The sequence below is a fragment of the Mesoplodon bidens genome (assembly GCF_964165515.1).
Source record: "Mesoplodon bidens genome assembly, chromosome: 2".
Taxonomy (NCBI): Eukaryota; Metazoa; Chordata; class Mammalia; order Artiodactyla; family Ziphiidae; genus Mesoplodon; species Mesoplodon bidens.
In genome coordinates, this window is record NC_138177.1 from 72,144,386 (window position 1) to 72,159,906 (window position 15,521).

Below are 15,521 nucleotides of genomic sequence, written 5' to 3' on the forward strand. Positions count from 1 at the left end.
CCCTAGCCATGCTAGGCTGTGTCATGTGGAGTGTGGGCCAGGCAGAAGGTGGGACAGGAGAGCCTGGGGCGAAGAGAGGAATGTGGTGGTTGGTGATCGGCTGGGAGCTGGGTCTGGGAGGTCAGTGTTGGTGTCTCAGAGACCAGCTGGTTTGGGGTTTACATACCTGGAGAAGGCCCAGGATGGGCCTGGGCAGGGGTGGCCTGGGAGAGCCCCCAGCTCCCCCCAGCAATCACCTGTCTTTCTCTGTCCTGTCTCACTTGTCCGGGTCTCTTCACATTGCCCTCTCTAAGCTTTTTGCTCCTCTGGATCTCCCTATCCCTTAGTTTTATTAGGTTTTACTGACTTCTACAAAAAGAAGAACTGCCCATGTGCGTGAATGTGGTGTAACCGTGGGCACAAGCAGGTGTGTACACATGACAGTGTGCACACGTGTGTGCATGTGTGTGAACCAGTGTGGTTAAGTGTGAGGATCTGCAGCAGTAAGATTCACCCCCATCAAGAAGACAGACAGCATGTTGACAAAACACTTTACCAGGAGGCACAAGAAGGCACAATTCAGTGAGGTACACACACACACACACACACACACACACACCCGCGACACACACACACACACACACCCGCGACACACACACACACACACACACACACACACACACCCGCGCGCGCGCAGCTGATCATTCTCTCTCCAGTATTCAGAGAGTGACCTCATCATCTCAATCTCCGCTGACTCACAGACCCCAGGGCCAGCTCAGCCTGGCCGGAAGTCCTACCTTCCTCCCGCCCCACAGGCCGCAACCCGCTTCCCTTCCCTGGGCTCCTCAGAAAGACAGACCCCAGCGCTCCCTGGCGGTGTCCTGGGACTCCTCCAGTTCGGCTCCACTCACGCACGCGCACACGGCACTCTCAGGCTGACGTGCCTGCAGCCGCGGCGCCCTCTGCTGACCACAGCCTACGGGCCTCACAGGTCGTTCCCCAGATCCCTGCCCGCGGCCGGGCTGCGGGTCTCTCCGCTGCCCTTGTTTCCTTGTTCCTGCATCTCTGCTTCTTCTGCTGAAAGTAAGCCTTCTTGAAGCCTAACCCTCTGCGTTCCCTTCACCCTCACACCCCCTGGGAGAATCCCCCTCTGGAACCTCGGAATGGGGACACCAAAGCACCCACCTCTCTGCCTTCCTCTCTGGGCTCTCAGCCCCTCTTCCTTCCCAGACTGAACTTCTCCAGGTCTGCTTGACTGCACACTCTGGGCACTCCAGCTTCTTCTAAATATCCTTATGCTGTTCCCCAACCCCCGTGGGCGTATTCATTCCATAAATACTTACTGGGCACTCTTATATCAGGCACTGACATCTTGAGGACTTCTCTGACCTTCAGAAGCTCATAAACACAGAAGGTCTATTTATCCTGTGAGGCCCGGCCCAACTCCACTTTTCTCTCTCACACACACAGAGGCATCAAACTTGTTTGGGCTCAAATGCAGCTTTATTTCCTGCTGGTTTTACAGGTACTCCATCCTGCGAACCCATTCTCTTGGAAAACCGAGAATGAGTGGGCACAGTGCCCCCCAGGGGAATGGAGAGGACAGAATGGCTGGCAAGGAGAGGGCAGTTGAGGCACTTAGGGACCTACTCAAGGCCCTGAGGGAAAAACCTGATGCCCAGGATAGGGGTGAGAGAGCCTAAGGCAGGGTTGGAGCTACCCAGGTATTTCACAGAAGCCCCTCCAGGCACTATCACCTGGACTTCAGCTCCACCCCTCTCTTGTCACTCCCTGTGATGGGGAAAGCATGGGTTCGAGGGAGGGTTGGGGGCAGAGCGCAGTGCTGGGGGCCTTGACCCTTAGGGACCTGGAGCGGGATTGGGAGGGGTTGTCAACCGTGCCTTCCAGCTCCGCAGGAGCCTCCTCTGATGTCCTTCTGGGGCTTTTATTGGACGCAGAGCTCGAGCCTGGGAAAGACACACACACTCACCCTCCACCCTTGGGCTCCTCCTCCTCTCTCTTCTCAGAGCCTGCCCTCTGGTGTTCTTGCTCCTTGACCTCTGACCTCATCAAAACACTTTCCCTGGCTCAGCCCTTAAGAGCCCAGAGTGTGGCTGCATATTTTCAGAGAGTAGCACTGAAGGGGACCCCGGAGCATTCAGCCCACCTCCTCTTTGCCCCAGAGAGGGGTAGTGATAACTCCAAGATTACACAGCCAGTGATGGACAGAGCTAGGACTGGAGCCCAGGGTTGTGTTGGCTAGTGCCCCCCACCTGCCTCCTCCTGGCACTCACAGGCCTGCGGGGCACACAGGAGATCTGGGGGGGCTCCCAGCGACCATTCTCCTGGCAGCGGATCAGTGGTAGGTTGCGCTGGGCCAGCCCCTCCTGGCACCGGTAACGAAGCACTGTGTCTACTTCATAGCGCAGCCGTGGACGGCCAAATACTCGAGCCAGGGGCAGCTCTGGTGGGGGGCCACAGGACACTGCAGGGGGGACACAGTCAGGAACTGGGAGCCGGGCTCTGGGGGTAACAGTTCCCAGAATTGGGATGAAGGAGGAGAGGAGTAGGCCATAACCTGACACACAAAAAGAGTAGGGGTTCCAGGGACTTCCCTGGTGGCGCAGTGGTTGGGACTCCGAGCTCCCAATGCAGGGAGCCCAGGTTCAATCCCTGGTCAGGGAACTAGATCCCATATGCATGCTGCAACTAAGAGATCGCATGCCACAACTAAGGAGCCCACCGGCCGCAACTAAGACCTGGTGCAACCAAATAAATAAATAAAAAAGAGTAGGGGTTCCAAATGGACCTGTCAATTTGTTATCCCACCCATGCCCACGGCCCAGGACACATTTCTGATTTCTCTGTGTAGCTTTGCACCCTCCTTCGGCACACACATCAGCTCCAGGATTCTCTAGCCCCCACCCCTCCTCCCCCTCACCCGCCCTCACCCAGCCCCATCTTGCAGGTGTAGGACAGGTGGTAGTTGCAGGGCACATCACTCCATTGTCCCTGATCGTGCCACACCATAACCACGCAGTTCTCTCCGGACAGGAAGTAGCTGTCTGGCTGCCCAGGGTTCCAGTTCTCATAGAGCTGGGAGGGTGGGGGGAGGATGGAGGAGGTGGTGAGGAGCTCCAGCCCCAGGAGCACTGGGAGGAATGGAACTAGAGGACCTGAGGAGAAGGGGGTGGGGGAGGGGCACCAGGAGAGGGAAGGCTAGAGGGATGGGGAGTAGGGGACCCAGAAGGAGAAAGAAGATGTCAGGGGCTTTGGGGGGAAGGATAATGGGAACCAGAAGAGAAGAGAAGGGGACACAAGGAATGGAGGAGGGCCAGGAAGAGGGAAAGGTAAGGGGCCAGTAAAAGGAGAGGGAGGGATGGGGGTTATTGGGGGTAGAGGGCAGAAATGCTTCGAAGCGACCTAGACAGCGTGAGGGGCGGCCGGAACCTCTCACCAGGGAGACGCCATCTGACCACAGGAAGTCGCCTTCGATGGTCCTGTCATTGAGCCCGATCCACTGGTACTCCCGGTATCGATCTGGGGAAGAACCGCAGGGGAGACGGAGGTGTGCAGTGAGCTTCGCTGCCAGCAGATGGCGGCCATTCCCTGTCATCGGGCTGTCTGTGGGTGCTCGCGGGGGGAAGTCCTTCCCGCAACCCCAAATCCGCGCTTCCCGGTATCCTTATCCCTCTAACATCTGCACAAGGGCGGGATGGAAGGCAGGGGCGTGGGGGGTGAGGGAAGAAGAAAAATATCACCAGGGCTAGAAAAGGGAAACTCTGGAAAAAATAAAAACTTTCAGCAAGGTCAGAGTCGGGGAGAGTAGACGGAGGCAGGAGAGCCAGGGAGGTGGGGAGCGACTAAAGATAAGCCCCCAAGCAACCGCCAGGCTGATGCAGGATTATTTCCTGCGCGAATCTCAGCCCTCCCCTGCCTGAAGCCCCACTACCCACGTGTGGAGTGGGAAGGAGGGAGAGAGGAAAGAAAAGTGAATGAATGAATGAATGAATGAGGTAAACCAAGTAATGAATACTTGAATTAATGTATAAGGGAGTTAATTAGCACACTCATTAATTGATTGATTGATGAGTGAGTGTGTGAGTGAGAGAACAGGTGACGAGGGTCGCCTCCCGCCCTGTCCCCAGCCCACTGTTGATGAAGTCCTGTTCCTCCGGCGTGCTAATGCTGGCCAGGTGCGCGCCGTACATCCGGCACTTGTTCTCCGCCTCCTCCCAGCTCCTTCGTGTGGAAAAGTGCTTGTAGCAGGCGCCCTGGAAGGCGTCCCAGCCGGGGCTGCAGAAGCGGAGGCCTAGGACACAGAAGGGCAGGCAGCTTAGGCGGGAGGACCCCCAAACTCTGAGAGGCTGGGTCCCCAGACAGGGACTGGGCTCCTCCCACCACCTCAGACCGAGGGGGCGGGACTAAGTGTAGGAGGGCGGTGCCAAAGAGAGAGTAGAGAAGGAGCGGCTAGGAGCTGGAAGGGCCCTGGTTGGAGGCGGGGGGGGGTTCTTTTTTTTTTTTTTTTTCCCCCCGGTACGCAGGCCTCTCACTGCTGTGGCCTCTCCCGTTGCGGAGCACAGGCTCGTGACGCGCAGGCTCAGCGGCCATGGCTCACGGGCCCATCCGCTCCGCGGCATGTGGGATCTTCCCGGACCGGGGCACGAACCGCGTCCCCTGCATCGGCAGGCAGACTCTCAACCACTGCGCCACCAGGGAAGCCCGAGAGTCATTTTTGATTCCACTTAACAGATTAGGAAATTGAGGGGAGGGCAGAGAAGTTATGTGATTTGTCTATAATGGGGATTCTTCTCCCGTGCTTCCACTGCAGGAGGCCCAGGTTCAGTCCCTGGTGAGGGAACTAAGATCCCACAAGCTGCGGGGTGCATCCAACAACAACAACAAATGGAAATTCATTAATGGCAAGGCCAAAACCAGTGTCCCGTCCCACCCCCCTGGAACTAGCGCGTTGTGGCAGGGTCTAAGCTTCAGCTCTCCCCCCACCACAGCCCCTCAGCACACTCACCAACATCGCACAGGTCCCCCCCATAGCCAGGCAAACATAAGCAGCGGACCCCCTCCTCCTCCTCCAAGCACGTCCCACCATTGTGGCAGGGGCTGGGGACACAGTAACCTGAGAGGGAGAGAGGTGTGAGGTGGGGGGCCAGGGGAGCACAGCTCTGCAGCACAGGGTTCAGGGGTCCCAGCCCTGACCCCCTTGTCCTGGGGGCTATCACAGCACCCTAAATGTTCTCCCTGGAGCCTGCCTCTGGTCACAGCCCAGACCTGAGTTCTGGGTTTTTCCCCTCCTCACTGTCCCCCACTTCAGCACTGGCTCAGCCCAGTGCTCGTCATTGTCATGCCCACCAGTGTGGGCCACGTCTAACAGGGGCCGAGAGGAGTGTCCAGGAAGGCCTTCAGGGTTTAACCCCACTAAGGGGAAAGATACTGGGCTGTCAGTCACGCGTCCTGGACTCTTACCTAGCTCCTGGATCTGCCGGGTACATTGAGTCAGTCACTTTACCTCTCTAGGCCTAGAGTTTAGTCTACCACCCCTTGTCATTGTGCCAGGTCCTAGCACAGTTCTGTGTAGTCTAGGTGGGCTGGGTGGAACTGAAGGAGAGGAGAGTCACCATAGCAACAGTGAGGTATGGCCTGTCATTTACTGCTTCTGGGACCTGATACTGGGGTGGTCTAGGAGGGAGCTAACCATTCCTCCTGCTGTCCACTGGGCAGAGCCAGGCCCAGAAGCTCTTAGTGAAGATCCAATGCACTTCCCTCACTCTATGCCCTACTCCCTCGCCCCCCCTAACCCTTCCCAGGAATGGAGCTGCAGCAGCTCCCACTGTCCTGTAGCACTGGCTCCACACACTCTGTCAACAGCATCCAACCTCTTTGCCTCCCCTTCTTATCTCCCAGGACTCTCCCCCCATTACCAGGCTCCCCTTTCCCCCTCCACTTGGGGCCTCCTGCAGGTTCTCCAGCCTAGAAACCCCTTCAGTCCATTTTGTTCCTTCCTTCTGGCCCCCTCTCCTCCAGGCAGTCTTCTTGGACTAACACACTACTCTGAAGGCCTGCAATCTGTTGTCTAGATCCAGCTCCGTCTGGCTAGGCCATCTGCCTTCTCTTCTGGACTCTCTCTCATGATCTTGGGTGGCTGCCCTTAGACTGGGCCTAGGTGCTGAAGGGGCTGTCAGATTCTACTCCTTTCTGATCCAGATGACCCGGAGATGATGGCCCCACAGACTGACAGAGCAGGTCAGGGTTCTCGGCCCAGCACTGGGCAGGACCCCTCAGACCAAGCCATCCACTCCTAGCAGCCAAGGCCCATGCCCACAGTGCTTTACTCTGGCCCAAGATCCCACTGCCTGGTGGGGATCAGAGCAGAGGTGGGGGGAGGAGAAGCTGGAGGTGATTCAAAGAATTTTGCTGGGATGACCTAGCTGTTTTGGGTAAAATGAATCAGCTGTTCCACCACCACTCCCCCTGTCATCACCCCCTCTGCCAATAGTTTCTTTCAAGCTGGTACTTCTACCTCCTAGGGCAAAGCAAGGAGAGGAAGTGTTTTATTTAACCCTTTAAGGACCAGGTCCTATGGAGGGTAGGAGTCCTGAACCCCCTTCCTTTCCTCACACTTTCCTGCTCCTCCCGTGATCCTCTCTGTCCAACCCCCTAACCCTGGGGGCCAAAGACTCTCAAACTTGGTCCCTGGGGCCATACCCAAGCCATAGGTCCCTCCCCCTGGCTGTGGGTGGCAGAACCTGAACCAGGATGGTGGGGGGCGGGTGTTGGCGGTGAAGGAACTCCTCTTGAGACTTTCTGTTCTTCCACCTCCCCCCTTTTGGATCAACTACTATACACAATCAGAAAGTTCCTTCCTTACTGCTGCAGTAGCAGGCTGGAGGACCTCTCACTCATCCCCCAGGTGGGGTAACTAAGACACCGCAGATACTTCCAATGGTGTCCCTCTCCCACCAAAGCCCCTCCTCACCCCACAGCACTGAACTCTTGCAAGGCCAGCTGGGCAGGGAGCCAGTAGTTGAAATGAGTGAGCCTAGGTGTGATGCAGAGCCCCCTAGCTCACCCTGGGCCATCTAGGAGAATGGCCCTGGGACTAGGAGGGTCCCAGCCTTCTCCAGAGATCTCCATTTGGAAGCTCAACCTCCACTGAATAGATAGGGCTTCTTTCTCTCAGACCCCAGAACCTAACTCCCCATTCCCCCTCCCTCCACACTCTCCATCCTCCCCTCCTGATTTGTTTCTTCTCCAGCAATAGGAACCTTGAGATCCTTTGGGTTCAGGAAGGGTGAAATAGTGGGTGAGGGTGGTCATTAGTGCAGGAGTTAGTGGAGGAGGGGGAAGCCACGGGCAGTGGGATGAAAGCGAGATACCATTCCCCTGCTGATATGTGGGGGAGGGGAACAGCGCCTTGGGGCACCTGGACACCAGGGAATGGCCTTCATGCTAAGAGGGGCTTTCTCTGTCAGTCCTCTGTATGTATGGCTCTAGATGGGAGCCATGAAGATGGATCAGAAATGAATACAAAGGGACACGTGTACACACACCCCCCCACCCCACACACACACACTCTGGCCTGCAGAGGTTTCTCTCCATCAGGAGCGAGGGACTACAACTCCCAGCACTCCCGCAGACTGACAGACAAAGACTTCTCTGGGGTAAAGTGTACAGTCAGATTTGGGATCTCAGCAGTCAGGAAGGAAGGTGGAGACAGGCCTGAGGAGAGGACAAGGGAACAGCAGGGGCTGTTAGACTGCTAGGACAGGAAAGGGTGCAGGCTGAAGATGGAAAAGGAAGAGGCACAAAGACACACAAAGACCCAGGGGGAGAAAGAGAGACACAGAGAGAGAGATGGCACCAAAAGAACCATCAAAGAGGTACCCAGGACACAACTCCATGGAATGAAAGGGGCAAACAGCTGGGGGTGGAGACAGAGGGTGCCAGAGTTTTGGTTATAAAGTGGTTTAATAGAGATTTATTTCCAAGGCTTGTTTCCATGAAACAGTCGAAAAAAGTACTTCACAGAAGTAGTTGCTTAAGGCTCTGTGGGGATAGGGCTCTCCTGGACCCCAAAGGTTGAGGGGTGGGCATGGGATCCCGGGCTTCCCTGATATCAGTGGGAGGCAGCTGAAGGGAGGTGGCACACAGGAGGGGGAGGGAGCAGTGGAGGATGGGCCTGGGCCTTGAAGAACTCAAAAGGCAATGAGGGCACCCACTGAACAAGGCAGGAGGGTCCTCTGTGGGGCCAGTGAGATGTGAGTCACAGGTAGAGAGCCGAGGGTAGGAAAAAGTTCCAGGTGTTTGGTGGTAGGGTTGGGCGTCACAGTGTGGATTTCAGAAACAGGGATAGGGTCACAGGGTGGGAGTCATGGAGTTGGGGGTTACAGGGTGAGGACTCAGAGAGCTGCTGGAATGGAAGTCACAAGGTGGGGTATCCAAGATTGGAAGCCCACAAGTAGAGGTGGGTAGGCAAAGGACAAGAGAGTCTGGGGCAATGGTGGGTTAAAGGACTATAGGTCAGGTGATCCAGAGCTGCAGGGGGAGAAAGAGGAGGAGGATAAAGAGGGAGGCTGAGCCTTGGGCAAAGTTACCTGATGAGGGGGCCACGGCCACTCCACCACGGCTGGCACTGTCAGTGGGCAGCACCGGCTGGGCATGCACTGAAGTCCCTGCTGGGACAGTTCTTCCAGAATTCTCTTCAGAAGGGGTCTCCAGATCCCTGGTAACCTCAGGGACCCGTGTGGCTGGAAGCAGGGAACGGGCATCCTCGGAGCTCCCTGTCTCCTCACTCTCTCCTCGAGGGACCCCAGACAGCTCAGGACCCCCAGTCTCCTCCCCTATCTCTCTGGCCCCAACCGGAGTGGAAGGTGATGGGGATGCCAGGTTCCCCTCCCTGGGAGTGGGCAGGGTCTCAGTGGGTGGTCCAAGGACCGTTGGAGGCCTGGGAACCTCTGGCTCTCCATAGGGAGGTGGTGATGCATCAGGCTGCAGGACTGCCCTCACTGGTGGGGATGCCTGGGAGAGTGACTCCTCTGGAGCCAGCTCAGTGGGGAGAGGGGCCTCTGGGTCCAGGCTGCTGAGCTCACTGGGCCAGGCCCACAGGGCCTCGTCCTCCACCTCCTCCTCTTCTTCTTCCTCTTCTTTCTCTTCTTCATCCTTGTATGTCTCTTCTTCCTCCAACACCTTGCCTTCCTCTTCTGAGGACCCCAGGGGAGGTACAATGGATTGGGTTTCAAATTCTAGGCAAAGCACAGATGATTCAGCACCAGGGACAGCACCCACCAGAGGACAGGAAGAAGGAAGGGGAAGGGGAGAAAGGCGGGGCTGAGGAGGGTGAGCCCTCGGGGAGAGGGAAGAGCCTGCCCTGGGGAGGAACTGTCTTTGCTCCACACCAGAAGAATTTCAACTGGAGCTGCAATAGTGAGGCAACACTTGAGAAGGCTCTATGAGCTGTCATTAGCCCAGGAAAACCTGGTGGTTGCATCTCCCTCTCCCAGTCTGTTAAAATTCTCTGTTTATTTTGGGTAGGTGAGGGGGAGGAGAGACCAAAGAAAGGAGATCCCTCCTTCCCAGAGGGCAGCTCCTTAGTCCAAGCATCTCCAGACCCAGCTATGTGGGAGTGGGATTTGCTGGAAAGGCAAAGGTTGGGAGAGGAACAGGAGAGGTGCCTTGCACGACTGTGCTGCTGAGAGAGGACAGGGTAGAATCATGGCAGCGACAGCCCCGGCCTCAGCCTGGGCTTGCCCCGTCCGCCCCAACTTCTCCCACGTGCGGACATCCCCAGGATAAGAGATTTAAGTTACCTAGGAGGGTCCTAGGGGCCTCTGCTGGGTCTTCTGGAGAGGAGCTTCCACCTGCTCCGTCCTCCATAATGGGAATGGAGTAGATGGCTCCCCGGGACTCGCTCTCCACAGCTTCCTGAGGCAGCTGCAGTTCCTCCAGGGTCTCTGTCACTGTGACAATGGCTTCCAGTGCATCAGAGGCCAGGTCAGAGGCTGGGTTGGAGGCCTCAGGGATGGCAGAGGGCTGGGTAGAGTCTGTGGCAGGAGGAAAGTGCCAATGGGAGGTTAAGGAGGTGCCTCTGCCCTCACAGGCCTGCATGTGAGGGTTCTGGGTTAGACTCAGAGACCATGGAATTCTCTTAATTCTCTCTCATCTTCCCTACGGAGCACCCATGGGGCCCAGGGAGCACCCCGGGGCTTCATCACTCATTCCTCAAGCATTAATCAAGTGCCTGCTATGTGTCATGACGAGCATTCTCCTGGGCACTGAGGATACAGTGCAGCGCAAAACAGCAAGCTTCCTGCCCTCAAGGGAATTTATATTCTAGATACAGACAAACAAATAAGCATATAATGTTACCATATAAAGAACAATTAAGTTTAGTAAGGAGATGGGAAGTACTACTTTAGATAGAATGGTAAAGGAAGGCTCAAGAGAGAGGTCATCCCTTGAGTAAGGAGACAGAGGCAGAAGGATGGACAGAATGGCCTCAGCACCTTGGGACCCTGGTTTTAGGGTAAGGTGTGAGGGATCCCAGTCATCCTAAGACTCTAGAAATGGAAGGGGACAGGCTGCCATCACCACAGGAGAGCTGAAGGGTAGAGTACAGGAAGGACAGTCAACCATCACTACCTGATGATCTCGGTGTTGGGGCAAAAGGGCAAGTGGCCACCCCATCCTTCCAGGATCTGCTCTCTTCAAATAACCAGAGTTTTAGAATGAGTTACCTTGTCCCAGGGGAAGGGAACCAAGAGCAGAAAACCAGTGAAGCAAAGGTGGAACTGGGCTAAGAAAAGCCCTGAGGGCCACCTGTGTTCAGCCAGACAAGACAGGACAGCATATCCTGCCTTTGTCACCTGCTTCAGTGAGCCTTTCTCATACCAGACAAGCAAACCTGTGCCCTTGCCTGCCTCTGCCCTCCGCCTGCTCCCAGCCATAGTCATCCTCTTCCTTCCCCTCTTCTCCTGATTCAGTTCCTCCTTCAATTTCTTTCCAGAACAGTGCTTGGGACATAATTATAATCAGTGCTTGAAGTGTTAGCTACTATTATTATAATTATCATCATCATCATCATCATTATCTGTGTTCAAGTAAGTCTTTCCAGATGGACCTGTCTTCCTGTGGACTTCCCTTCCCCATCCCTCCCAGCCTCAGGCCAAAGCCATCTGGAGATCTGTCCCAGGGGAAGTAATACTTTTCTCTCGGTCTTTCCTTGCTCTGGGAGTGAAGCATTTCGTCTTTGGTCAGACTGGGGGCTCCCGTGGCAGAAACTGTGTCTTCCTCCTTCAGACTAAGGGCTCCTAGAAGGCTGTGTCTTCTCTTTCCATTTCTGCCTCCAGCCCTTGTACCAGTACTACAGGCTCACAGTTGGGGCAGGGACTCCAGTACTCCACGGCAATGCCTCCCTGATTGTCAGTCATCCTTGGCCTGGGCCCTGGGCCTCTGGGGGTTGCAGGCACTGCCTCCCCTCCAGCTCCCAATATAAGATGTGGGCAGGAAGCCATCTCTACACTCAGCTGTCTTTAAGGACCTGCTCCCTGTGGGGGGAATTATGTCTGTCCCTCAATATTTGGTGGTAAAAATCTGATACCTTCAAGCTGAAGGTTCTGGAAACCCCTCTGAAGCATATTTAGTTAACTGGAGCAGATCATTCATTGGATTCAGAGAATGTCAGTCATCTCTGGTCTGCTCATGAGCTGACCAGAGATGGAGACATATTTGGCAGCCCAATAAGGGAGAGGCAGCTTTGCAACAGGAAGAGACAAGGCAGGGACTACTGGTGTGGAGGCAGGTGAGGAGATGCAGCGAGGTGAGCCCTCCTTGAGGCCATAAAGACCAAGTCAGAGGGCACAACCAGAATTAGAACCCTAAGTGACAAGCTGAGCACCACCCAAAGCTCCTTGAGGCAAATGGCAAAGACGCAAGAGAAACTGGTCGGGGCTGGGGTAAGAGCGTAGGCCTCGACTCTGTCTCCCTGAGGTTGGTCTCAGCCTCTGCAGGGAGGTGGGCTCACCTCGGAAGCAGTAGACATTGAAGCGGCTGTGCTTGTTGGGGAAGCCGGTCTGGTTGGGGAAGAGGAAGAGAGTCTTGACACCAGGGAGGCCCCCACCACAGCGCTGGCTGGGTGTGACGATGGGGTAGCGCACACTGCCATCAGCCAGCCAGCCTGGGCTGCAGCGGTCCAGGCCACCATCCCAGGCTGCATACAGCTGGCCCGTGGTTGCAATCTTAGCACCCCGTTCCTGGCAGTACGCCCGTGCCTCCTCCAATGTCAGCTTGTCTGGAGGGGCACCCAGGAACAGCTCTCCTGGGGAGAAGAAGAGGCTGGGTTACCAGGAAGGGAGCTCCTTCCACCCTGGGCTCCCACAGAGACTCTGGGCAAGCTTCTCTGGGCCTCAGTCTCCTCATCTGCGACATGCAGTCCATCACACTACTTTATAGGATTGAAGTCTTGATAGAACCTTAGGATGGATAATATTGCTCAAAGGAATCTGGCCCAACTTCCTAATTCTGCCAAGAAGGAAACTGAGGCTCAGAGATACTAAAACGTAGAGAGATGCACAGTAGGTAACAGCAGAGTCAAATTCAGTCTCCTACCACCTGTCTGAGGCTTTGGCCATGAACTTGTCTCTATGACATTGTTTGGAAGGAGAGACACTGACTGTTTCCTTACCGCTGGCTGCCCACTTAAATACAGGATGATAAAGGACAATAAGGCCCAGGAGGACCTATGGGCAGCACTGGAGAGAGGGATCTTCCCCTGGGAACTCCCTACCCCCACTCACCATTTAGTTCTTCAGCATAACAGTAGACATCATAGAGGTCATCCGGGTCCACCACTCCATAGTTCCGGACCCCAGGGAAGCCATCCATGTCTCCATAACAGGCCTCTCGTGGAGTCTGGATGGGATACCTGGGGAAGGGGTACAAATGCCTTCACCAGGGAGCCATCCCATGGTGACCCTCCTGAATCACATTGCTTTTCAGTGCAGCCAACTGTCCTCCTACAGCTCTGCAGAAATGCACAACCCCCCACCAAGGCGGGGTCCTAACCCACCCTCCAAACACCAGCTTCATCCGCCAGAGGCAGGGAGCCCTATATGGGCAGCCTGAGGGAGCAGCGGGCAGCCCCTGGCAGAACCAGAGGCCACAGCCCACCTCAGAAACAGCCAGAAGCTCCTGGGCCCCAGCCCCAGCCCACCTCACGGTCTGGTCGGACAACCAGCCAGCATCACACTGTTCATAGCCCCCAAGATAGGCGGCATAGAGTTGCTCCGGAGTGGCGATTCGGGCTCCGATGCGGGCACAGGCCTCCTGGGCCCCAGTGAAGGAGAAAGCATAGCGGGCAGAGCCCTCCCGGTAGAGAAAGACGACCCCTGAGGGGCAGAGAGGATCCTGAGGCAGGATCACCCAACACACTGACTTCCCCTTCCCCTCCTTGTCAATCCCCTGTATACAAAGGGTAAAGTCCAAATTGCGCCCACTCTACAGCATGAGGGGCTTCAGTTAGACTGTGGGTAGAATTTCCTCCACCTAAAGAGAGAAAGGAGGTAACAGAGGCCTGTAGCTACCCACTCCTTTTCCAACTCAGCCTGTGCCTTCTAGGTGTTTGCTTCCGCTTCAGACTGTGGGCTCCCCTCCCTCTCTCTGGGAACCTCTCTCCATCTCTGCCCTCTCACCTTTGACCTTGACCTCCACAGCGTCGCTGCTGTCGTCGATGCCCTGCTGGACCTCGCAGCGGTAGATGCCCGAGTCGTTGGGCCGCAGCTCGCTCAGCACCAGAGAGACATCGGTGAGTGACGCTGGGTAGGCAGGCAGTGCCACGCGGAACCGGTAGGCCTCGCTCACCTTGACGCGTAGCCCCCGCGCCACTAGCACCTCGGCCTCCCGGCCGCCGGACAGGAAGGTCCACTTGACCCGGGGGGAGCCCTGCGCGGCCCGGCGGCTTGGCAGAGGCCGCAGGTAGTGAACGTGGCACGGGATGGTGAGGGCGCCGCCCAGCACGCCCTGCAGCGGCGCGTCACCCGCTATGCGCACGCGGAAAGCCCGGTCCTCTGTGGGCGGGCGGGGCCGGCTGGAACTTCGTGCTGTGCATCTGCCGCGACCCGCCCCAGGGTTTCCGAGCCCCGCCCCAGGATCCCGACGCCCCGCCCTAGGATTCCCGGGCCTTGCCCGGGGGTTTTCGTAACCCCGCCCCCAGGAACCTGGACTCGGGCCCGCTGAGTCCTGCAAACCCACCTCTAGGTCCCCCAGGCCCACCCCTCACGGTCTACAGACCGGTCCACAAAGTCTCCCAGTCAAATTCACCCCCAGAGTCTCCCAGTACCACCCCAGGATCCCTGGCCCCCACCCCAGGGTCTTCTAGCCTCACCCCCTGGGTCGTGCAGCCTTGTCCTCAAAGTTTCCCAGTCTGTTCCCTTCAGTCACTTTCACGGTTTCTCCCAATTCCACCTCTGTTCTGCCTCCCAGCCCCATTCATCGTGCCCCAAGGGTCAGCCATCCTCCACCCTGGAGACTGGCAGCCATGCACCTAGTGCCCCTCCCCAGCCCTACTCCCAAGATTCCGCCACCCTACCAGCGGCCCACAAATCATCCCTTATTTTCAAGTGTCCCTGCCCTGATCCTCCCCCACAATGCTCCCAATTCTGTCTCCTCCCTGGGTCCCTCAAGGCTGACAGAGGTTGGTTAGGGCTGAACAAGAGGCTCCTTCCTACCACAGGGGAGATGCGGGAGACTGACAGTGACCCTGAGTGAGGTTGCTTACCTGAGCTGTCTCCTTCCAGAGCATCAGCTAAGGCCACAGGGACCCAGGCCAGAGCCAGGGTTGCCAGCAGGGGCAGAGATGGTAGGGCCATGCTGTAGGATGAGGTGGGGGGAATGGAGGAGGAAAGATGGGGTTAGACCTCAGGATGGACTTCTGACTCCCTACCACGTCCACATGGATCACACATATCCTGACTCCAGAAGCCCACTGCCCCCACCTCACTATTAATTAACACTGTTTCTGTCTCCCCCCAAGGGATTCTTATTTATTTATTTATGTTTGGCTGCATTGGGTCTTCGTTGCTGCGCGTGGGCTTTCTCTAGTTGTGGCGAGTGGGGGCTACTCTTGGTTGCAGTGCGCGGGCTTCTCATTGCGGTGGCTTCTCTTGTTGTGGAGCACAGCCTCTAGAGTGCAGGCTCAGTAGTTGTGGTGCACAGGCTTAGTTGCTCCGCAGCATGTGGGATCTCCCCGGACCAGGGCTCGAACCCGTGTCCCCTGCACTGGCAGGAGGATTCTTAACCACTGCGGCCACCAGGGAAGTCCCCCCACCAAGGGATTCTTATTCAGAACCGAGACCTGGGTCCTCCGTCAACTCACTGTGTGACTTAAGGCAAGTTCCTCGCCCTCTTTAAGCCTTTGTTTTCTTACTTGTAAAGGAGCACCATTACTACCACCTCACAGGTTGTCGTGAGGCTATGGGCTTTGAGAGTGCTTTTTATCCTAAAACAAAACAAAACAAAAACAAAAAACCCGGTAC

At 56.5% G+C, this 15,521-nt stretch overlaps 1 protein-coding gene across 1 annotated transcript; it reads right to left on the reverse strand.

Moving 5' to 3' along the window:
- Positions 1-1,838: 1,838 nt before the first annotated feature.
- Positions 1,839-14,855, reverse strand: BCAN (brevican; the record flags this gene model as incomplete). Its single annotated transcript, XM_081226128.1, has 13 exons — positions 1,839-1,946; positions 2,274-2,464; positions 2,931-3,075; positions 3,437-3,519; positions 4,133-4,291; positions 5,006-5,113; positions 8,589-9,236; positions 9,801-10,034; positions 12,014-12,307; positions 12,786-12,913; positions 13,202-13,376; positions 13,680-14,054; positions 14,765-14,855. 13 exons carry the CDS (start codon positions 14,853-14,855, stop codon positions 1,839-1,841), a joined length of 2,739 nt encoding a protein of 912 aa, XP_081082254.1.
- Positions 14,856-15,521: the final 666 nt, after the last annotated feature.